General features: G+C 42.4%; 2 protein-coding genes across 11 annotated transcripts in view; one reads left to right on the top strand and one right to left on the bottom strand.

Annotated features, from left to right (window-relative positions):
* Positions 1-13256, bottom strand: part of TMCO3 (transmembrane and coiled-coil domains 3) — a 45934-nt gene extending 32678 nt beyond the window's left edge. For 2 of the 5 annotated variants that reach the window (XM_045821314.1, XM_045821319.1), the window contains exons 1-6: positions 13006-13256; positions 11524-11612; positions 6790-7313; positions 5521-5700; positions 3597-3788; positions 1978-2106 (exon numbers count right to left, since the gene is read on the bottom strand). In XM_045821314.1, the coding sequence (XP_045677270.1) occupies positions 1978-2106; positions 3597-3788; positions 5521-5700; positions 6790-7233 (945 nt within the window). In that variant the 5' untranslated portion in view covers positions 7234-7313; positions 11524-11612; positions 13006-13256. Of the gene's footprint in view, positions 1-1977; positions 2107-3596; positions 3789-5520; positions 5701-6789; positions 7314-8852; positions 8875-11523; positions 11613-12770; positions 12921-13005 lie in introns of those variants that run through there. The other 3 variants (XM_045821315.1, XM_045821317.1, XM_045821318.1) reach the window with 3 other exon arrangements.
* A 247-nt stretch (positions 13257-13503) lies between these two features.
* The window catches only part of DCUN1D2 (defective in cullin neddylation 1 domain containing 2), a 35151-nt gene continuing 25601 nt past the window's right edge, over positions 13504-23053 (top strand). The window contains exons 1-3 of one of the 6 annotated variants that reach the window (XM_045821680.1): positions 13504-13719; positions 19791-20007; positions 22349-22517. In XM_045821680.1, the coding sequence (XP_045677636.1) occupies positions 13717-13719; positions 19791-20007; positions 22349-22517 (389 nt within the window). In that variant the 5' untranslated portion in view covers positions 13504-13716. Of the gene's footprint in view, positions 13720-18319; positions 18575-19586; positions 20008-22348; positions 22518-23053 lie in introns of those variants that run through there. The other 5 variants (XM_045821681.1, XM_045821682.1, XM_045821679.1 and 2 more) reach the window with 5 other exon arrangements.

Here is a 23053-nt window from a genome sequence, read left to right as displayed (position 1 = left end):
AATTCCCAGTCAGGACACATGCCTGGATTGCAGGTTCACTGCATGCAAGAGGCAACTGATCAGTGTTTCTCTCCCTCCCCGTCTCCTTCCTTTCCCTGGGTCTAAAATCAACAGGCATGTCCTTGGGTGAAGATAAAAAACACTGAAGTATTTATAGTATCTAATTGTATCTATTACCTAGCTATTTAGCCTTAATTCTTTGCTTGTGAGCTACTTTTGCTGTTAAGGAAAAAAAAAGAAAACTGAGAAAATACCTGTATTTGCTATTGCTTGCAAATACTCTGGAAAGGGGGAAACGGACATGAACAGGAAGAGATTTTTCAGTTATAGTTTTTATCGTTTTCAATCATGAGAACATTACCTGTTCAAAAATTAAATTAAAACCATTCTTCCCACAGGCCACCCTGCCAAGGTGAGCCCAGACACCAGCCCATGAGGGCGCTCCCACATTGGTTAGCTATTCTACCACTCACTGAGGTTCTGGGCTTTAGCCTGAAATGGCTGAGCCCAACTTCTCACCTGGCTAATCCTGTCTACTGTTTAGTTTGGTGTGATGATATCTTCATACCCTCTCCTGCTGTTTTCCAGTTCGGGGCAGTCACAGAGGGCCTCCTAACCTGGTACAGGTGTGTTAATCGGCAATAAGGAAATGAGGCTGCAAGTGGTGCAATCCACAGCTCTCCCCCGCTTGCCTTCTCCTGTTCTATCCACCTTCAAACCATCAGTGAGGTTTGAAAATTCTGTTGCTTATTTCGCCATCATCCTACATTGTTCCTTCTGTGTGGGCTCATGACAATTATTCTTGGCATTCTTTTCCTATTTTGTCTGAATTGTGCATATTTAAGTGAAAAATTCTGAAGCTGAAAAAATGCTGGGACCCTTCCTTAATGTCAAAAAGTGCTGTCAGTATAAAATGAAGTTCACCTCAATTTGTTTGGCAAACAGCCTCCAGCCAAAACAGCCCCAGGCCTCACTGTCTCTTGGGGTTCTCACAAGACCCTACATTTAGGCTTGATAATCCCTCACTACTTTATTAGTCTTTCATTGTATTAGGAATTTTTAAAAAAATTTTAAATGTCTCTAACAGAAACCTTTTATTAAAATTTATTTTCAGGTAAGGGAGGAATAAAGAGAGGGAGAGAAACATTGATATGTGAGAGAAACACTGATCAGTTGCCTCTCAAGCACCCTAGGCCCAGGGACCTGGCCCACAACCCAGGTATGTGCCCTGTCTGGGAATCGAACCGGTGACTTCAGTTCACAGGCTAGGGCTCAATCCACTGAGCCACACAAGTCAGGGATGTATTAAGAATTTTTTTAAAAATACACTTAATCCAAGCCCTGGCTGGCGTAGCTCAGTGGATTGAGCGCGGGCTGCGAACCGAAGTGTCCAAGGTTCGATTCCCAGTCAGGGTACATGCCTGGGTTGCAGACCATGACCCCCAGCAACCACACATTGATGTTTCTCTCTCTCTCTCTCTCTTTCTCCCTCCCTTCCCTCTCTAAAAATAAATAAATAAAATCTTTTAAAAGAATACACTTAATCCAGCATTTTTAGTTCCTTTCAGTCTCTGAATAATCTAGTCCATCAGATTACTGGAAATAGAATCTTTAAAACTACATAATTTAAAGATATGATCAGGGTTATTTTATCTAGTCAAGTCACCCATTCATTAATGAATAAACTGACTTTCTTATAGCTTAGGGATTTCTTATGAAACTTTAAAGGGCATCTTCTTTAAAATGGTTTATAAGTGGGAGGGTGGAAGCAAAGGAAGGAGGTGGGTTTGGAGTGGGGGGGAGGAGGGATAAAATACAACTGTAATTGAACAATAAAATAACTAAAAGTAAATAAATAAAATGGTTTATAAGAAACTGTTATCTTCATTAATTCAAGTTTAAAAATTTTCTGTCTTTGTGAACGTTTCTTTTGTGTTCTGTCAAAGAGACAGTAAAATCATTAGGTTGTGTTCTTACCTTAATACTGTTCAGCCCTGAAGGCCCCAGAAGCACCCCACAGATGATGTAACCAAACATGGTGGGCAGTCCTATTGCTGTGCAGAGCCAGCCACAGGGCAAAGACAACATTCCTATGGTGACAATGTCCTAACACAAGAAAGAAACAAGAAACACAGACATTTAAGATAATAGTTAGCAGGAAAGGGCTGGTGGATGGAAAAGGCAGGCTAGGAGAGCACCCTGATTTCACTGAAAGGGAATAGAGAACACACAGTGGAACTGAGGACGGGGATTTTTCCCCTACTGTGTACCACCGAGAAGCTGGAAACACTCGGAACGTATCTGAGAGTAGATGAAGTTGGCTCCTAAGGGTCTACCAAATTTAGCAAAATTTGTCTTATTCTGCTTAATCCCCATGGTAGCAGGCTAAGAATTCTGAGCACTGGGACTCCATTTAGCCGTCTGATCTGGGAAACCTTTAGAGCTGGCGTCCTAGTTTAACTTCTTACCTTCTACACTGGTTTTCCCTCCATGCAAAGTCACTATAAGTGCCATAGTCATAACTGATGCAGGTAAGATTCATCACGGGTGCTAAAACTGCTGGTGAAAGTTTGACAAAGAGCAGGACATTCATATAGCCTCAAAATATTTCCCCAGAAATTACATACTAATTGAAAAGGAAAAAAAAAAAAAGAGAGAGTAACTTACAGTGGAGACCCCACCCACTTGGAGGGCACTAATGTGTTCATTTTGCAGACTCAACCCCTCCCCGGTGCCATTCCAGCTATAACTAAGGAAGGCGATTCATCTGCTGATTTTATCTGTTGATTCCAGAGTCCTGCTATGGGGACCAGCCCCTCCCAGTTGCCCTTGGGGATTACTCATCTTCCTCTCAGCCTGTCTGTGCTGGCGCCACCTCTAAAAGGGGGTTACCTGAGTTTCTTCTCCTGTACAAATCCCAGAGTCAGAGAGCTCTGTTAGAGACCTGACGATGTTTCTGGAACCCGCCAACCTTCTCTCAGCAGGCTGGACCTCGTCACTCACAGTCTATTCCTCATTTCCGTCCACATCCAAACAATAACCTTGAACCATAATACCATCTACTTCAAGCTGTTAATAATTTTATATCCCCTCACTAGAATGGTTTCCTTAGAGTCCACAGATATGCATCCAACTCAGTCTGGAATGCCGGTCACTGCTGGAGGAGACCATTCTCACACTGCACCCACCCCACCACCCCGTGTCAAAATACAGCCACGTGTAATCCCTTAGCCAAAGCTTCTCTGCCTCATGAGAAAGTTTTGTTTCAGTGAAAATAGTTTTAGACAGCTGAAGCTTTAATTCCATCGTATAACTCAAAAAGTATTCCAAACTCTCAAAAGCAAAATTAATTTTCATTTTAAATATTAAAATGATTTATTCTTATGGGGAAAAGACTAAAAATTAAAAGTGTTTTAAGTCACAGAGAGCATAAGGAATTCTAGTTGAATCTGTTAGGAGGAGGGCTGCACACACTAACACAATGTTCGGAAAACAGCTCGATCTCACTTGACACGCACACCAGGAGACGGGACGGGGAGGTGGTGGGAAGTGAGCCCAGCACACGACTCCGAGAGCACAGCGAGCAGACGGACTACCTTTATGAAGTGGTGATCGGCACGTGGGATAGTGGCGTCTCTGGGCTTGGTCAAAATATACTGGTTGTTCTGCGAGTCGATCAGCATGCTGAGACCTAGGTCATCCTCCACTTCCCGCTTTGTGAGGTTTTGCTTGGAATTGGCCTCTTCTTCCTCCACCCGTAGAACCGCCTCAAAATTGACCCCTTTGACCTATAAGAATAACCAATATTACGTATTTAAAACCAATCAAATGTTTTCAAGTTCAAGTTTTAGAGGGTAAATTCTGTACAGAAGAAGATAGGAATATTTTTAGTATTCTGTCAAGTGTGAGGAAAGATCAACAAATATTTGTTAGCATGAATTTAAAAAATTTTTTCAACCAAAAAAGTGATTTTAAGGAAGGCAGTATTTAAAACTTCTATTACTTCTAAATGCCTAATTTCCCTAATTCAGAGTGTAACACTGTGATGTATACTAATAAATATATATTTGGTCTTCACTCCCTTTTCTGGCTCACAACTTCCAAAACCCATGTAATTTCCTAAGTGATAATGAGCTTGTTATATTTTTATATTGTTATATTTGGTCTTTTGTTATATTTGGTCTTTTGTCCTTGGTTCCTGAAATAGAGCAATGGAGGTGAAAGAAGTATCTTGTTATTAATAAGAAGCCCTTGGCCACCTCACCGGAGTTTATATTTGTGAGGTGGTTTTTGGAAAGCTCTGAGATAACCACAGGACGGGACTGGCCATCAGAGGAACTGTGCATGGGCCCCAGAGGGTTGACCTTCCAGCCCTACCCAGGCCTCCAGGAGGGGAAAGGGGCTGGAGACTGAGTTAATCACAAATCCACATTATGAAGCTTCCATGAAAATCCTTCAGGTACGGGGCTCACAGGGGGCATGGGAGCCCTACAGCTGTTCCTCACCGGGCCCCACGCGCGGCTCCCATCTGGCTCTCCCCAAGCTATGTCCTTTCACTGGCGCTCTAGAAAGTAAACTGCTTTCCTGAGTTCTGTGAGCCACTCTAGCCAATTATGGAGCCCAAGGAGGGGAGCTGTGGCACCCTCTAGGGTGACAACCTGGGACCTGGGATTGGTGTCTTACACGGAGGGGACAGTCCTGGACTGAGCCCTTACCTGCATGGTCTGCTAGCCCCGGGTGGACTCAGAACTGCACTGAGCTGTCGGACAACGTGCCAGCGTCACAGAGAACTAGAGGCTGTTTGGCAGGGGAACAGGGGAAGGCCCTGGCGCCCTGAGAGCACAGAAGTGTCCAGGGAGCGGTGAATAAAGGGCACAACTGTTGGCTTCCAAGGGCATCTTCTTCCAAAAATTCATAGCCCTTGAAATACTTACGAGCTGTCCTCCATCCCCTGATTAGGAAGTTTTAAAAACACCCCACTCCATTCACTCAATTTTCATTTTCCCTCCTCTCTCACCTGATCTCGCTCTCATCTGTTTTTACTGCCTAACCTGTTTCTGAGTCCATTCCAAGGCTCACAATTTTCAGCACTAATCTCATTTCTCCAAAAAGAGTCCTGATCATGGACCAGTGAACAGTCCAGATTCCTGCTTCAAATATGCAGATCATCTCCTAGAAGGAGGGTATGGCTCCCTGGCCCATCAGCATGGCAACACAACTGTCCAGGACAAGCCTTCTTGACCCCAGAGTCCCAGCCCTCCTGAGGGCCCTCCTGAGGGCACGGCTGGGAGAGAAAGATGGCCCACTAATGGGGACTGACAAACCAGGAGGAGAAAACACAGATAACTAGTATACTTCTTGTGGAACACCAAACCAAATTATTTTTATGGCACAGAGGTGTTTAGTTCTGTCTTTGTTTTCAAACTACACTAAAATACACATGTACACAATTTCAACACCACATGCTTTCAACAAGTAGCTCTGCAGGTGGAGATGAACTTGTTCTGGAAGGCTACTTACTGATTTATTGTCATCGAAAGCGTGCTCTTCAATTTCCTCCTCTAAACGATCAGCTGCCTTTCTTACGTCTTCAAGAATTTCATCAAGCATGGATAAACTTTTGTTTTGATGTTGCATATTTTTCAGGGCTTCAACTTGATGTTTTTCTGCTGCCAGAAGTTCCACATATTCTGTCTCTTCCTATTCATTTGTAAGAAACAAAGAGTGGAGTTTAAAAGATAAACCAGAGTATCACTTCCATTCAGGTACCTGGCCCAACCACACCAGCCAACACACTCTCTCTGTCCAATACCCCTGCTCATAAATGAACAATTCTAGCTCTAGTCGGTTAGGAGAAGTCAAGGACCACCATCATATATTTAATCCACTGTAGACTGGAACATTGTTATGTGGCATATGGCTCTATTTGTACCCCAAATGCCATCCATACTTTGGTAAGAAAGTTTAGTAAGTCTCTATCCTCTACTTTTTAAGCTATGTAATAATATTATAGCCTTTCTATGAAGACAAGTTTTATTTTATATATTTAAAGTGCCTGGCACTATAAATGATGGCTTTAAAAATTACATAAATAATATCACATCTGATACAGTGATAATTTATTCTCATTTTAAAAGTATACTTCAGCCTTGGCTGGTGTGGCTCAGTGGACTGAGCGCTGGACTGCGAAGTAAAGGGTCACTAGTTCGATTCCCGGTCAGGGCACATGCCTGGGTTGCAGGCCGAGCCCCTGGTAGGGAGCACCGGAGAGCAACCACACATTGATGTTTCTCTCCCTCTCTTTCTCCTTCCCTTCCCCTTTCTCTAAAAATCTTTGTTTAAAAAGTATACTTCATCAAAATCCTTAATTCAAATGTATACATATACTTGTTTAAAACCAATTTTAATACTTTCATTTTCAGTAAGGACGTTGAAGCAAGTCAACAGCCACACAGAAAGTAATTCTTGTTACAAACTCAAAATGTTGATTGCAGTTACAAATATATTCATTCCCGCATCAGTTTATTGGGATAACTTCAGTAATTAGTTTAATAACCAAGGTATTTCGCAATACAGGAAAGCATTAAAGAATGACTTCTAGAAGTGGTAAAATGTAACTACACTAAGATATTATGCAAAAGGAAAGGGCGCTCCTACGCACTACAGATTTTCCCCGTGGGTCTGAGTATTATGAACAGATGCCGCCAACAGACCGCACCTGACGAAGCGCCCGCACATGCGCACTGTCCCCTTGCCCCTACTTCCCAGCCCCGCGTGTGAGACACTAACCTTTATGGCAGCCTCTCTCAGGGCCTCCAGGCGCTGCCTGCTGCTCTCTTTCATGTTCACCACGTCTTTATAATCCCCCTGCAGGGCTCTCTGGAGTCCATAGATGGCCTGGAAGACTGAATTTTCACTTTCATTCAGCTCCTTTTGGAAAATTTCGAATGTGTGCACCTGAAACAGCTTCTCTTCATCCGACAGTCCAACGTCTTTTTCCACTGCTCTGATTGCATTTTTCAGTTTGTTGAGAACCACAGCCTTTTGGCGAAGAAGGCCGGAGAGCTTTCTGCAACCATCTAGGACCCACTGCTTCCTGTGCGTGACAGTCGCCCCCTTGCCACGGTGCAACTTGATGGCATGTTTCGCTACCTCTTCATGTTCCGCGGCATTCACTAGCGAATGAACCAATGGAAGCAACAACCAGAAGTAATTTTTTTCCAATACCTTCATGATCCAATTTTAGAGGACAGGGCAAGGCAGTCCAAAAATTTCTGCTAAGCTGAACTTGCATTTTAGATAAACATTTTCAGCTGGAAAAAAAGGTTTATTGTCACATATAGTTGAATGATGATTCATTACAATTGAAATCAGAGTTAAAGTATTAAATAGTTACACCCAGAAAACTATTGCTGTTCTGAAGAAAATGGTATTTTTTTCTATATTATTAATATCCAAACTATTTATTGTACCTGGGTTAAAATCAAATACTGAATGTTAAAGTATGTGCCTGGTAAGACTAAAGGTTATGTTTGAATTTAAAGGAAATATTTTTCAAGAAAAACTCAGCCTCATGCATCTACTAAATCTATGAAGTACAAAAGACAAAATCAAATCTATTTAAGAGGATCCATGTATCAAAGGCCAGAAAATTCACAGATCAGTGAACCACCTGTGGGAAACATGCTCCAAATCATTCCAGAAATGGTATCTTTTGAGGTACTAAGAGCTTGTTTGTCATATTGTTTGCTTTCCAAAATCACCTGGAATTTTGCTAAATTTCCAGAATCAGTCTATAGTTAAGTGCCAATAAGGCCGCAAAGATAGAAAAAAATTCCACACGTAATCACATCTGGGTCTCTAGGGCTTTAAAATCTTTCAAACATTTTCAACCATCCAATTTCAGGCTCAGTCCCTTTCCCTCTTCAGGAAGGCCTCAAGCAGTGTGCATGAACTTCTCCTGGCACCTGAAGCACAGACACGGCCCTGGACGTGACCAGCTGAAGGCTTCGGGACAGGCAGCAGCGGGAGCTGCCGCTGCGGTGTCGAGACTACCACAGGCAGAGGGCAGGCTGTGTCCCCCATAGGACAGCGTTATCAAGGAGCGGGAGGCAGCTGTGGCAGCAGCATCGCTAAGAAAGAATGACCTGGGAGGCAGTAAAATAGACTACAGAAGGAAGCAGTAACAAATGCGAGAGAGGCGAGTAAGATACACCCTAGAAAACATGCACTGAACCTGGCAGCTAGGAGCTCACTGGGCGCAAGCAGGTAGGCCAAAAAAGAAAACACGATCTTCCACAGGATTTATAGTTCCTAGGAAACAAAACATTCACATACACCATCTAATCATTCTTAATGGCAGCATGCAGTGGATGAGCGTGTCAAGAATTCTTACTCAACTATCAAATATAGCAATATTTCCCCTACCTGGGGGTATGTTTACTAAAATATTTGTTTACACTTTAATTTCACTGACAATCCCAATTCTAATCAGTTTAATCTGATTTCCCGAACAAAGCAGATTACGTGCAGCAAAAATAAAAGTGTGGCATTTCTAGAGAGAGAATTCTGACCAAACCAAGAAATGACAGCCAACAGAGAGGGGACAAAACAGAGCCACGGAAAAGGGAATCTGAGACGTCACCAAAGACTTGAGTCCACGCTGAGCTGTCCCACACACCCCGGCAGGTCCTAAAAATACTACTCTGGAGGCCAGAAGAGCCACCGATGTTGAGAATGACAATCAAAAGTCACCAAAGAAAGACTATACTCCGGTTAAAAAGTCAGGAAACTGTTCAATTTCAATACATTTTTAGATACTTTGGCTCCTAATGTTGCAAGGATTCACTTACCTAGCACAGCTCTATTCTTAATAAGGTAGGATAAATGAGAACTTGTTGTTGTAGTTTTAACACAACTTTAAGTAAATGTTCCCACCTCAAAAATAAATAATCAGTTAACCAATCACAGTAATACCTAACAATGTAGTTCTGTTATTTTAATGACTCATTTAATTGCTAAGCTTCTGTTGTTCCAAAAGAGAAAGAACTGAGTTGCTACTTCAGAAGCTCACACTTTCAGTACATTTCAGAACCAAGACAGAAATTCCACATGCTTCATCAATGCCTCCCATTTCCCCCACCAAAGTGTTTATTTTAGGGATTTCAAACTTCAGAAAAATAACCTGCTGCACAGTCTGTGTGTCAATAATGCCCCTTTGTTCCTTTCTGGTTCCTTCCTCCAACCAGCCCCTGAAATTAAGTAGCTATCCCTCTAAATCGTAATACCCAAGGGAGCTATTAATTTTTATGAGAAATCTTGGAGAAGTGTAGATGTAGTCAAACTAATATTTCCATTGAAATAAGCTTATGTCATCAACATAAACTGAACTTATTCACAGACTCTTAAAATATGAACCATTCTTTTTTCATAAACTTATTTCATTTTTCCTGCATACTTGACTACCAAATCCTATGGACTACCAAATTGTAACATGCTTTGTCTTGAGTAAATAGTAAACATCTTTAGTTTCAGTGTTATTTTGTTATTGTTATGTATCATTATTAAAAAACACTTTGGATATGTTGTGTTTTTATAAGGAATTCTTAAAGCTTCTCCGTCTTGAACTACTAATACACACAAACTGAGCGAGGGGAGCCTATCACACACACTATACGATTCCATTCATGCAGTGTCTTGGAACGACACACTGTAGAGTTGGGGAGAACAGATCGCAGTTGTCAGGGAAGGGCGAGGAGGTGGCTGTGACTACGACAAGGTCGTAGGAGGGATCCTGTGGAACAGAAATGTTCTGTGTCTTGACTGTGGTGTGGTCACACAAATCTACATGTGCAGTGGTAATTTTACAGATTATGACATACATACACACACAGAGATGCAAGAAATACTGGTACAATCTGAATACGGTGGGTGGACTGTAGCAATGTAATTTATTGCTTCTGCTGGGTAAGGGGAAGACTGGGCGAAGGGTCTAGCGGGGGTGTCCAACCTGCAGCCCTCGGGCTGCATGCAGCCCAGGCTGGCTGTGAATGCGGCCCAACACAAAATAGTCAATTTACTTAAAACATTACGAGATTTCTTTTGTGATTACATGCTGCAGTGTATTTAATGTGTGGCCCAAGACAAGTCTTCTTCTGGCAGTGTGGCCCAGAGACGCCAAAAGGCTGGATGCTACTGGTACAGGATTTCTCTGCGTTATTTCTTACAACTGTGTGAATCTATAATCATCTCAAAATAAACTTTTAAATATTATATAGAAAGGTTTACTGTTTTCCACCAAATCTTTATTACGTGTATTGATCACGATTTACATTGCAGAGCAGTGACATTTTTTATATTTTAAAAAAAAACTAGAAAATGTCCTACAACAGAGCCAAAGGTTTTCAGGTTGGCTCAGCTACAGTGAAACCTGAAGTTACTTTTCACTTGGAGCAACAGCAAAATCAATGCTTTGAGCACAACCACTCCCCAAAAGTTTCTACTTGAAAAAGTTTCTTTTTCAACATTAGTTAAAATATATGTCTTCAACTTATCAAATTTCAAACAGGTCTCTATAAATGCAGAGCAGGAATCTCAAAGCTTATTTTAAAATTGATGAGATTATTTGATTAAGAGGAAAAATATTTATAATAAATGTCTTAATAGATTTAGAATAAGGGCAAATGGGTTCACCATTAAGCCTATTCAAAAAAACTTCTACTACTTTTAATTCATTGTCATTGTACAAAAAATCACATCGTTCTTATTATTCTATAGAGAATTTTTAGCAATTCAGAAATGTCACATTATCATTTATTGGATAAAAAGCTCAAAAGCAGAGCATAATAATGCACTCCCACAGCAGGCTTTTTCAGAGCAGCGTCACTGAAGTTCACGACTTCTCCCACACACCTCTGACTGGGGGCTCCGCCCTGACTGCAGGGTCTGCGAGGAAACTACCTCCTTAGGCTTCTGTTAGGCCCATAGAGCCCAGAGTGCGAGGGTTGTAGAGTGTCTTCAGTGAAAGGGAAAGTCAGTGGCGGAGAACTAAAGCAGCTACTCTCTTTTTAATTATTTATAATGGACTAAAATCTGAAAACCGTGCAGCCCAGCTTTCTGCTCCCATGCAGCCACAGGACCCTCCTTCACCTCTCTTCCTCAGGACCTTCCACACCCACTGCCTCCTATTTACCAGCCCAAACCACTGAGGAAGAATCTACAGTAGTTTATTCACTGTACCAGTGCAGAAGCCACTGTGTGCCTGGCCGACACCACCTGGGCTGGGCTCTGACTTTGTCAGTACAGCTGGGGAAGCTGCCCAAGTCAGCAGGTGAACAGCTGGGTGGGTTTACAAACCTTCAGCCAAGGTGCATTCTAACCTAGCTGCCAAGGTCTTGTTGCTGTAGCCAATCAAACAGGGTCCCACAGAGGACCTAACACCTCTGCCTGCCAGACAACCCAGGCCAGGATGCCAGCCCTATTCACCCAGCTGAACCTGGACCCCAGGTGTGGGGGGGCACTGACCTGGAGCTTGGGCTGTGTGCAGGAAATCCGGTCAAGCCGTGTGGGTGTGGCAAGAACAGGGAAGTCCAGTACCAGTTATTTAGCTTCCTCTGAGAAATGAAAAGATAAGAATGATTTCTACTGAAAGGTTGAAATTTAGAATTTCTTCGTGATACCAATATTCCCAGATACAATAAAAAACAGTAATGTAACAGGCAACAAAGGAGGAGCTGATGGAATGGTCTAGCGAGGAAACTCCCCAACACAAATAATCTACCTCAGTCTAATTTGCGGAGGATTTATCTTAACAAGCATATTTTAAGTTTTAACAAACTGAATGATGTAAAGTATATTTATTAAAAAATAAAGCACTATCTTGTAAATACAATTTATGCTTATTCATATCGAGTTAGTAAAACAATTGGAAAATGAAAGAAAGGGAGACAGGGAGAAAGAAAATTCTTATAGACATTAAAAATGTTTAAGGCATTTCATTGTTAATTAAATTCTACAAAACCCCCACAAATATTGCATTGAGGAATCCAATCAGTGAGACACTACTTTTTAAAAAGTTAATATTACAAGAGAAATGTGGAACCACTAAGATGCTCTGATCCAAACAATAATCAGAAAAATGTGTAAGTATGAAAATGCTGAGCTACCTTACACATCACTATACGATCTAATAGTATGTGAACGTCAGAGCTGGTGATCCAAAGGGGTGTTTAAAACAGCCATTACAGTTATTCAGGTGCTATCCGGTAAGACTCCAAAAGAACTGAGACACAGGGCCTACGAAGAAGGCTGGAGGTCAAGCGACCTGCATTTGTTCTTTCTTGAAAGCAGACGTAGGGTAATAAGAAAGGCACTGCAACGAAGAGTCCTTTTGGGGAAGGAGTAAGGGATCCACACTGGCACCTGCCGGTTTATGGTGCGTGAAGATGAGCTGGGTCTCTCTGTCTTTCCTGGGAGATGGCCAAGAACAGACAGTCCGCAGAAGGCGACAGGTCTTCTGCGGGACCCTGTTTATTTGGTTACAGCAACAAGACCTTGATACCTAAGTTAGGATGCATCCTGGCTGAAGGTCTGTAAACCCACCCAGCTGTTTAAGCGTTGACTCGGGCGGCTTCCCCAGCTTTACCAATAAAGACTGCACTTCGCAACCCTGCCCCATCACACTCTCCTAAACACAGTTCTGGGGTCCACTGCCAGGTCCATCAGTGTGTACGAGAAGCTGTGAGAAAGCCTGAACCATCATCCTCACATACCGCAGGGCCAGACGCGCAGGAGCAGAGATGAAGAGCAGGGCTCTAGAAGCTGAAAGGCCCGTGTCTGAGAGGAGAAAAAGAGAGACCTCCGGGAGGAATACAGCCCGCCCAGAAGGAAGCCCCGGGAAGGGTAGACTCCAGGGAGGAGATGCCCAGTAAGGGAGCCCCAAGGGCCCGAAATTCGGGAAGGACCGGAGGCTCCGCGCCTCTAGTCCGAATCCCACAAAGCGCTCACCGGGATATTCCGGACGCCGCGCGTCCTGGGTCCCGCTCTCCAGCGCTGTAAGACCAAGGGCGAACAAGTAAGCGGCTGTCCCGCATCCCTTTGCAGGCGACAGCACCGCCCTTGGGGCAGGAACAGGGACCGGGTGGGGTACGGTAACTCCCGGAGCCGCCGGACCCCCTCTCCCGAACGCCGTCTGGGCAGACGCAGCCAAGTAGCTGCCCCCTTAAGAGGGTGTGCATGGGTTCTGTCGGTTCCCGGGTGGCGCGGTGCTCGTTGGGATTTGTAGGAGAGAGCTGGGACTCTGGTACCGTGGGCCCTGGGTTCCGCAGTGACCCGCGGGGGTGGGGGGTGGGGGGTGGGGGGGTGGGGGGCGGGGGGTGGGGGTGGGGGTGGGGGGCGGGGGGTGGGGGGCGGGGTGGAGGGAGGGGCGCGCGGGTCCCGCCGGCCCCAACGCGCGCTGGAGCGTTGGCCGAGAGAAGGGGCGGGGCCGGGGTCGGGCAAGCTCCCGGGAGGATGGGGGCACGCCGGGAGTTGGAGTTCTGTGGGCCGGGCCTGTCCCCGCCTCCCGGCGCGTCTCCCTAGAGCCCCTCCCCTGGGCCCCTCCCCGGGCGAGTGTCCCGGGAGCGAGGACTACGACCCAGTGGCTAGAGCCCAGCTAGAGGTGGCTGGGGCTTCTGCGCAGACAGCTGGGCCGGTGAGAAACGGGGAGCGACGGGGATCATGGTAGGTGGCCCACGGTTTCGCTTTCCGCCCTACCCGTCCTGCGCACCCTGAGCTGGGGAAGCTCCAGGGGCGGGGGAGTGGGGGGCCGGCCGGAGCCGGGAAGCGCGGGGCGCGAAGGTCACCGGAGCGGCGGGGTCGTGGGCCGCCCATCTTCGCTGTGGGCGCTGCTGGAGGTAGGGAGGCACGCAGGTGGGAACCTGCATGGCCAGGGCGAGACCTGCGCGGTGACCTAAGTGCAGCGCTATGGTTTGACGGGATGGAGGCACAGTGCAGGCGAGCATGGGGACTCTGACCAGTACTCCACCGAAGCACAAGCAGCAGGGTGAACCAGAAGGGAGGGACGTTTGGAGCAGACGCAGCATCCCGTCAGGTGAAATGGACAAGATAGTATCTGAGAATTGCCAGTAATTCAGTGTGGCCGGAACGTGGAGTTCAGGGTCCACAATGGCAGGAGTACACAAGCAGGGCCTTGTGTTGGATGCTGAGCGTTGGTTGAGTTTATGTAGGATGTAACGGGAACCAAAGAAGGTTTTTAAGAAGTGGGGTTGTGTGTGAGTTGCTCATGTTTGTATTTTGTAAAAAAGCCTTTTGCAAAGAGAATAGGGATTGGATCGGAAGGGGTCAGGATTGAAAGGAGACCAGCTAGAAAACTGTTGCAATACTTTGGGGAAGAAGAAGTAAGGACTTGAGCCAAAGGTTGTCCGCAGGAAAAGGGAGGATGAGAGGAGGGAGGGGTGAGACTTACAGAACTATTCAGAAAGGGAGGCTAAAGGAAAGAAAGGACTCAGCAGTTTCTGGCATGGACATCTGAGCAGATGGTGATGTTATTAACCAAAATGGGGAATGTAGAGGGAAGAGCAGATTTGTGCAGGAAGACAATATAGTCATGAGGGGAAAATGGGATCATATAGTTGGTAGGAGATACAGATCTGGGCCTCAGAAAAGACTTTTTGGGAAATGTGCAATTACTTTGAAATGTAGTGGAAGTCATGTAGTTCATGGGTTTCATCATTCATTCAGTAAATGCAGATGTTTCTCTGTGCAAGGAAGGTAGTGTGCACGATGCTGGAGGTATTCATGGAGCTGATGTCCTAGCAGGAGGGACAAGCACTAAACACACAACTATTATATTACAGTTGTGGTAAGTGCTAGGGAGTGGCACAGGTTCCAGGAACCCAGGTGGTGGGATGGGTGAATGGTGTTAGATGCTGAGGGAATGAAGCCTTAGCCAAAGTAATACATGGGAGCTGAACTCTCAAGAGCGAGTGAGGTGGGAGGGGCAGCCAGGTGTGTGCAGTATTCCAGGTGGGAAAGAACAGAATAGGTGGTAGGAGATGGCATGCTCCAGGAATCGGTAAACTGCCTGTCTACAAACACAGAGAGCCAGGGAAAAGTGACATAGTAGAAAGTTTGTAAGGGGACTAGAACCAGATTGTAGTCTTCTAGGGCACAGGAAGAAAATGTTAGTCTTTGTCCTAATGGTACTGGGAAGCCAGTGAGAGGGGCCAGGAGGAAAGTGTAGGGGAAAGACCAGAGGCCTGAGAACAGAACTTCAGGGTGGGAAGATTTGCCAAGAAGGAGATGAGGAAGGGCATGTCAGAGAAACAAGGTTAGAGGGAGTGGTCGTAGAAACCAGCAGCGCAGCCACAAGGCACTTGGTGACTTAGTGGAGTAGCCACACTGCCCGGGCAGGTTGCGCCCACCTCAGCAGGCAGGGACCCCCCTCTCCAGCTCTTCAGGAGAAGGGGCTTGGCGGGCAGGAGCTTAACTTGAGGAAGAGGACTGTGCAACCACTGCAGAGGTTGGAGCTCCAAGAGTGTGAAAGGAAACACTTGAATTTAACACCACTGCCACCCTACCCCCGCCTGAAATAGAGTCACAGTGACCAAGTTTATATAATTAATTTGGTAATTATGGATGCCCTAGCAGCCCCTGGTAAGTTGATCCTAAGAGAAGATTGTTGTATTAATTGGAATGGCATTGTAAGAATAGCTGTTTTTTCATTTTATGCACGGTCAGTCTTGGTGCTCAGATTATGTAAGCAACTTTAATAAGGTCACAGATAAAATATTTGAGACTTTTTCCATAGGTTACAGATTTTGTTTTATTTTTCTCCTGGATCATCCAGATTTTTATTTCAGTAATTTTGTACATTTTAACAGGATAAAACAATGAAACATAGAAAATGCCCTCCCCCGCCCCTTAAAAGCTACCATTAATAATTTAATTGTCTTGGCATGGTAAGTCTCAGTGAAGGCCATCAGAGCTGAAGGCTAGGCCCTGGCCCTGCCAATTTATGGACCTTTATTAATTTTACATGGATTTCATCTTGTCTAAATAGACCAGAGCTTTCTTCTTTCCCCTATAATTTTTTCATTTATGAGGCTTTTTCTTCTAGACAGCTTTACACCAGTCCCCTTCCTTACAAATTGCAACTTATAGTTTACAAATATAACACAGTCTCTAGACTTAGCTGAATGATGATTGTTTTAATCACTGTTGTTTTATGGAGAAACTTGTAGTGGGAAACATCAGATTGGTGCAGCTTTAATGACAGTTCCCTTCCTTTTCATTCGAGCCAGAGACATGTTACGTGCTGAGCGTAGGCCCGTAGCTACTCATGCGCATTCAGAACCAGCACCTTTATACCACTTACAGGTTCAGGGTTGTAGGATCTGTCTTATGACATGTCAGGCACTTGGAATGGATAAAAGAGGGATCTATTTATTTCTCTGCCCACAGGTCTCCCCACTTTGTAACCTAATGTAGTAACAATTCAGATTACTTCGTGTAGCCTCCACGGATATACTCCTGCACTTTCTCTTCTAGAGGTTTCACAAAGCATTCCCCTTCACACTGTTGATACAACTTTTTGTTACATATTAGGAAAGGCTTCAAGAGGTTATTATCAAGAAAAGTGCCTTGAGATTAGGTATCATCATATCTTCCAGCTGTCTGTCAATATTTACTTGTGGATCTGTCAGTTGTATAAAGCTGGTTAAATAATTAAGTAAGTCACGTGATAGTTCGTTATTCTGTTGATTAATCTCAGAGGTTCCGAGGGTGCTTCATGAGATTTCTTCTGAGGTGGAATCTGTATAACATAAAATTAACTATTAAAAATTGTGCAGTTCTGTTGTACATTGACAACATTGTGCTACCACCACCTCAATCCAAACATTCTCATCACCCCCCAGAAAGCCCCACACCCATTGGCACCCACTCCCCTCACCCCAGCTCCTGACAGCCACCATCTGCATCCGTCCCTGTGGGCTTGCCTCATGGAATTGCACAGCGTGAGACCTTTTGGGAGTGACTTCTTTCACTCATTATGTTTGCAAGGCTCATCCGCATCGTAGTGTGAGTGCTGGATTCCTTTTTGTGACTGAATTTCATTGTATCTCTACACCAAATAGTGTTTCACAACCATGACAAAATTTTAAAATCTAGCATCGGTGGCAATTTCCATAATAAATATATCATAGTTATTTTTAATGATGTACCATTTTGAGGTTGAACATCTGTTTCTATCTTAAGCTTTCTGAGGCAACCCTTGGCTTTGCCCACCCTCCCTTGGGGAGCCTGTCAGCTTCATAAAAATACACGAGCTTTATTTTTGTCAGCTTACTGTCAAAACTTATGGGATCTGCCCTAATTTAGCTGAATTTGATCTTACCAGAGAATATTCCTTGAACTCTTTGTCTAGTCCTTTTCAAAGGCTCAATTTCAGGAAATAATGCATAGAATATACATGAGTATTCCATGTATTTCCCTAGAATATAGTTCAGGATTGTAACCTACAGACTATGGGCTAGCTGCCTGTTTTTGTAAATAAAGTTTTATTGATGCACAGCATGCCCACTGACTTGCATGTTGTCTGTGGCCACTTTCACTGCAGTGGCAGCATTTAGTAGCTGTCACAGAGACCAATGGCTTCTGAGCTAGCTCATCAGTTCTTAATCGTAGTTCCACCTTTCCCTGTCCGCTGAGGAACCAATAAATGGGCTTAAACATTCTGCGAAAGGACTGAAATTTTATGCAGAATTACATGTACATCTGTGTACCACATGTCTTCCTGGAGAGAGGATCTGTGACTTTTATCAGATTACAAAAGGGACCCAAGCCCCCAAATGACCAGTTTTGTTCTAAGTAGCCAAAATGTTAATTTTCTGTGTTACTGTAGATCAGCAGTTCTCACACTTTTTAGTCCCAGTTACCATATACACTTAAAAAATTATTGGGACTCAAAGAGCTTTTGTTTATGTGGATAGTAGCCATTAGTATGTACCATATTAGACATTGAAATGGAAAGTTTAAAAACATTTATGTACTTAAAAATAAGAATAAACCAACTAGATATTTACATTACATTGCATCTTTGCAGAAATCTTTAATGCGTAGCTTAATAAAACAAGATTGGTTCTCAGATGCTGTGTTCAGTCTGTTGTGATATCACAAGTCGTGTGGCCTCTGGCAGCCTCTGCTGTCCACTAATGAGAATGAGCAAGTCAGAGAGTGGCTCAGAATCATTAGGAAGACAGTTTTGTCATCACAGAGCCCCTGAAAGTTCTCAGGACCCTGGGGTCCCCAGACCATACTCGGAGAGCATTGTGTTTGGACTGCATTATCCATGCTCCTGCTGAGTTGCACTGTGCTATTTTGGTGTCAGCATGCATGGAGGGGCGCCTTAAGAAAAAGCCCTGGGAGCCTTGCTCTGCTGCTTATCTTTGGCATTGGGGTGAGCAGTCGGTCTGGTACGAAGGGGACGGTGACATTGCCTTTTCTCGAGCAGCCGGAGGAGACAGTTCCTTCAGGTTTCAGTGCCAGGAGGAGCTGTGCCACTTCTGGGCCACTGGTAGGTTTTTAAAATCTTATCAAAGCAGATTTTCCAAACTCGTCCTATTTTCTTCCCTGCTTTGGCAACTGGGAAGCTCAGGGCCTAATTTTCAGCTGGCTTTCAGCTCTCGTATATGGTATGTGTGTCTGGACTTTATCCCTGGCTGGCTAATTTATCCTTTTTCCCTCCTCTCAGTTTTTTCATCTATAGCTTGTCCTCTGTTTACATGTTTTGTAAATTACATTTTATTTTGGGTTTCCATACATTTTGTAATCTTTTTATTTTTAATAAGATAAGTATAATTCTTACAAGTAAAATTTCCCCTTTACATTATGAAGCCTTAGCATCTAACAGATTGAATCAATTTCATTTACAGAAATTAGTGAAGCACTTTTATTCTAGTATCATTTTCATCAAGTTACCTTAGATAAATAGAAACTTTACCATCCTATATCTGGAAGTTAAGATGTATTTTGTTTCATTATACACTATATATAGTACAGTTACTTGGCAGTTTTGTTATTTACTACCTACCCACAGCCTCTGCCCTATTTTTCTATTTTATTTCTGTCTCATGTACACAGACATTCTTGCTATTAGTATCATATTCGTTTAGTTGTAACGGTCTTTTTGTGCTGCTTTTGGAACTTTTGTAAATTATTTTTAACACTGTGCTTAATTATATGTGTATGTTTTCATCAGTGTGGTTCTGCTGATTTTAAACTGGGGAAAACTTTAAAAGATGTTTCCAAACTGGGAAGCCTTCCTCCTGTTCATTAGCGCCTGAAATTAATGGAAGCCAGAAAGAACCCTGCAGATGGGCGGCGGTGATATGGTCAGACCTTGGGTCCCACACCGGCCTTATATCATCAGGGGCTCCATGTGTGCACAAAGAGGGATTTTACGGAGACTGAGAAAAAAATGTACTTCATGCAAATGGAACTGGGTAGAGATGAAAATGTGTTTTGTATAAAATATTGATTCTCATAAGTTTTTGAAGATTAGCCTTTGCATATTTGTTGCTATATAGATGCTGTCGTTTCAATTTTCAGAAGACTGTGCAGTCTTTTTAACTGATGAAGAACAAGCCTTTTCCTGTAATTCTGAAGTGAAGTTGAGTCACCCAACAAGAAAAACACTAAGTCCAGTTAAAATATAGGCATTAGTAATAGAATGCTGAAACAAACCTCTGGATTGGCTTCATTGGCTTTCCTGCTTCTTTTGCATCCCAAAGCATAAGCTTAAGTCATCTCAGAAGGACAAGGTCCGCCAGTTTATGGCATTTACTCAGACTGGCGAAAGAACTGCCATCTACTGCTTAACACAGAATGAGTGGAAACTAGACGTGGCCACTGACAACTTCTTCCAAAACCCGGACTCGTTCCACAAGGAATCCATGAGAAACACAGTGGACAAGAAGAAGCTGGAGCAGCTGTATAACAGGTACAAAGGTAAGGGTGACGGTGGTGACAAGGCCAGGCGGTAGAGAACTTGCGTCCATCTCTAGGGAGCAGAATAAATGTCACATTCCTTGAATTTCTGATGCTGTGTTCAAAAGACCTCCAAGATGCTGTTCCTACCCTTCCTGATATTCAGCCACAAAATCTAATCAGTTTAAATGGAACTGTGACTATTAATTGATACAGAGGAGGGTGGGATGAGAAGAGAGGAGTCTAAAGATGGATGGGCAGTCGGCCGTCCTCACTGGGATCACTGGTGGCAGGAGGTGCCGTGGCCAGGTGGCTGGCTGCACTTGTGGATACAGTGTTTTGTTTCCCCAAGCAGATCCATCAAGGCTATGATATTGGTAGTGAGAAAGTTGTTTAAAAACAGTGCCAAATCATAAAAAGTATTTCTGACATATCAGTAAAAGTCGTCCCTCTGTTATAACAGTGTCATGGCGTTGTAACACTGAAACAACTTCAGTTCTTGCATGAGCTTTGGGACAAGCTCTCACTAAAGAGAACTTTGTTTTGGAGATTGGGGAGAGTTGTTATTTTCATTGAAATCAGCACCTAGAATGGAGCTTTCCATATCAAAATACGGTCATAATGCAAAAATAAGTCTGCATGATGGAGGTGTGCAGACTCAGACCACTCAGCAGGCTTTCATGTTTCATATCAAATGTCAAATCTGTGCTATAATGGGAGAGGCAGCAAGGTTTAAGAGTTGACTGAGTTATTTTTTTCTAAAAGTTTCTAAGGCTAATCTTTATATTTCCAAAACTTAAAAAAATACTGACTTAAACAAGTGTTAATTCAAACAGAATAACTCCCTTAGATTTAAATTCTTGTTTATTATCTTCATGTTTTACTTTTTTAATCTGTCTTTTTAGATCTGAAGAATAGATTGAAAATAGCATTCTTTTTATTAAAAAAAAATTTGGTTCAGAAACATATTCTATGGTTAAAAAAAGACATGTACTTTTAGTTCTCGAAAAAGTGAACATTATTCTTAATTAAGCTTTAGTGTGCTTTAAATTTTTTGGCTAAGTCAATTGTTGAGCTAATTTTGTAAGTCAGATGGTATGCAAATTTTAAAATTTATTCAAATATGTGCAGATGTCTTCAAAAAATGCTTTTATATAAGTGAAAATTGTCATCTTTTTAGTTTAAACTACATCCCTTCATTATTTAATGTTATCCATGCAATTCTAGTTACTTGAAGTAGGTATATGGTACTATTGTTTTGTGTTCTAAAAATAAATATATAGTTCAAAGACTATTCACAAATATAATGTCAGTTATTGCATTAATACATCCAAATAAATGCTTCCAAAGTTACTTTAAAATATTTAATTTTATTGTATATGAAATTTATCAAGATCGCTTATTAGATGAGAGCATTATGGATCAACTTTTTTGTTACTCTAAGAATCTGCAGCACTAGGGCATTGAGCTGGCTGGAGAGACAAGTGGCAGGGCCTCTCAGAAGCTCCGTGCTGTTATATACATAAAACTTAAATGACCAAAATTTAAATTTGTATGACAGAAGAAAAGTTTATCATACTTAATCTTTATTTAAGCAAAGGAGCTACAAGTTTTCTGTTTGCACCTTCTAAACTGACAGAACTAACACCTGTCCTGAGATAATATATTATGATGCACACAATGTGTCTGAAATTACTAGATCTAGTTTGGTGAAGTCTTGCTGGGATTATTCTTTTGATAGATTTTACTATTTGATTTTCTGATGGGGAAATGCTAAGTTTCTTAATTTTATATATAAACCAGAAATGAAGGGTGGGAGAAGCCTGAATTTCTAAGCTGTTGAACATGGATGCACAAGAGTGACTAGAAAACAAGTGCTCTACAGTAGCGTGAGAACTAGAGCAAATGAAACCACCTTTACATGAAAAACATCAATCTTTCGGTGGGGTTGTGATAAAAACTTAAAATATTATAAATGCTTCGCTGATGCAGTATTTTTGCAACAATTTGCCTTTGGGCAAACTAAAATTTTGTAAACTTGAATTTTATTTTATTTTAGGGACATTACATTTTTTCTTGATGATGAAAAGAAGATCTTTGAGATGAAACTTCTCAAAGAAGTTGCAATGATTTTTTTTCCACTAATGTCCAGAAACCTAGACTTTAAAAAGAGAAGTATTTTCTGGATAAATTATTATTTGTTGCTATCTTTCACATATAGTAGAAAATTGCAATCTGTCGATTGATGTATGTAAAACATTCTTGCTAGCTAGAACCATGTAGTAGATGTGAGTCTAACAACCCATTTTAGTAATACTTTCAAAATAGTATAACTACTTTTTTTCCTTAATTTTAACTGTAGACCCACAAGATGAAAATAAAATTGGAATTGATGGGATTCAACAGTTTTGTGATGATTTAAGCCTCGATCCTGCCAGTATCAGCGTTTTGGTTATAGCATGGAAATTCAGGGCAGCGACTCAATGTGAATTTAGCAAAAAGGAATTTGTAGATGGCATGACAGAGCTGGGGTAAGTAAATTGGTCTCAGTTTAAATCATTTTCAGAAAAGAAGATACTTTCAACATTAATTCTTTTTCTGTCTGTAAATATTAATCTTACACAATTTATTTACTTTGTGGATCATAAGTTTTTATGCATCTGCAATATATAAGCCTTTGATTTCCCTTTAAATTCCTATTTAAGTTTTATTTAATAAATTTATTCAGATTAACCCCTTATGTACCTTATTCTCTACTTTAAATGTTTTTTTCAGTTTAAATTGACAATAAATTTCCAGATGTTTTTGTTTGTTTTCATAATCTTATACACTAAATGTGTCATTTAGTATGTTGCTACATTAAACATTAATAAAGTGTTGTTTTTGTTTTTGCTTGTAATATTTCTCTGTTCTACCTACAGGGTTGGGGTAAAAGCTTCATTAATAACTTAAGATGTTTCTCATTTGCCAGATAAGTCAAAGAAGTAAATGAAAGCATATAACATCAATGTCTTTTAATCATTGAGCTTATTGAACTATTTCATGAGGTTGTATGAAAGCCAAGTTG

Source organism: Phyllostomus hastatus, unplaced genomic scaffold (assembly GCF_019186645.2).
Source record: "Phyllostomus hastatus isolate PE091 unplaced genomic scaffold, TTU_PhHast_1.1 phas_scaffold_46, whole genome shotgun sequence".
Classification (NCBI taxonomy): domain Eukaryota; kingdom Metazoa; phylum Chordata; class Mammalia; order Chiroptera; family Phyllostomidae; genus Phyllostomus; species Phyllostomus hastatus.
Note: the sequence above shows the minus strand (reverse complement) of the source record. Positions and strands in the feature narration are given on the sequence as shown.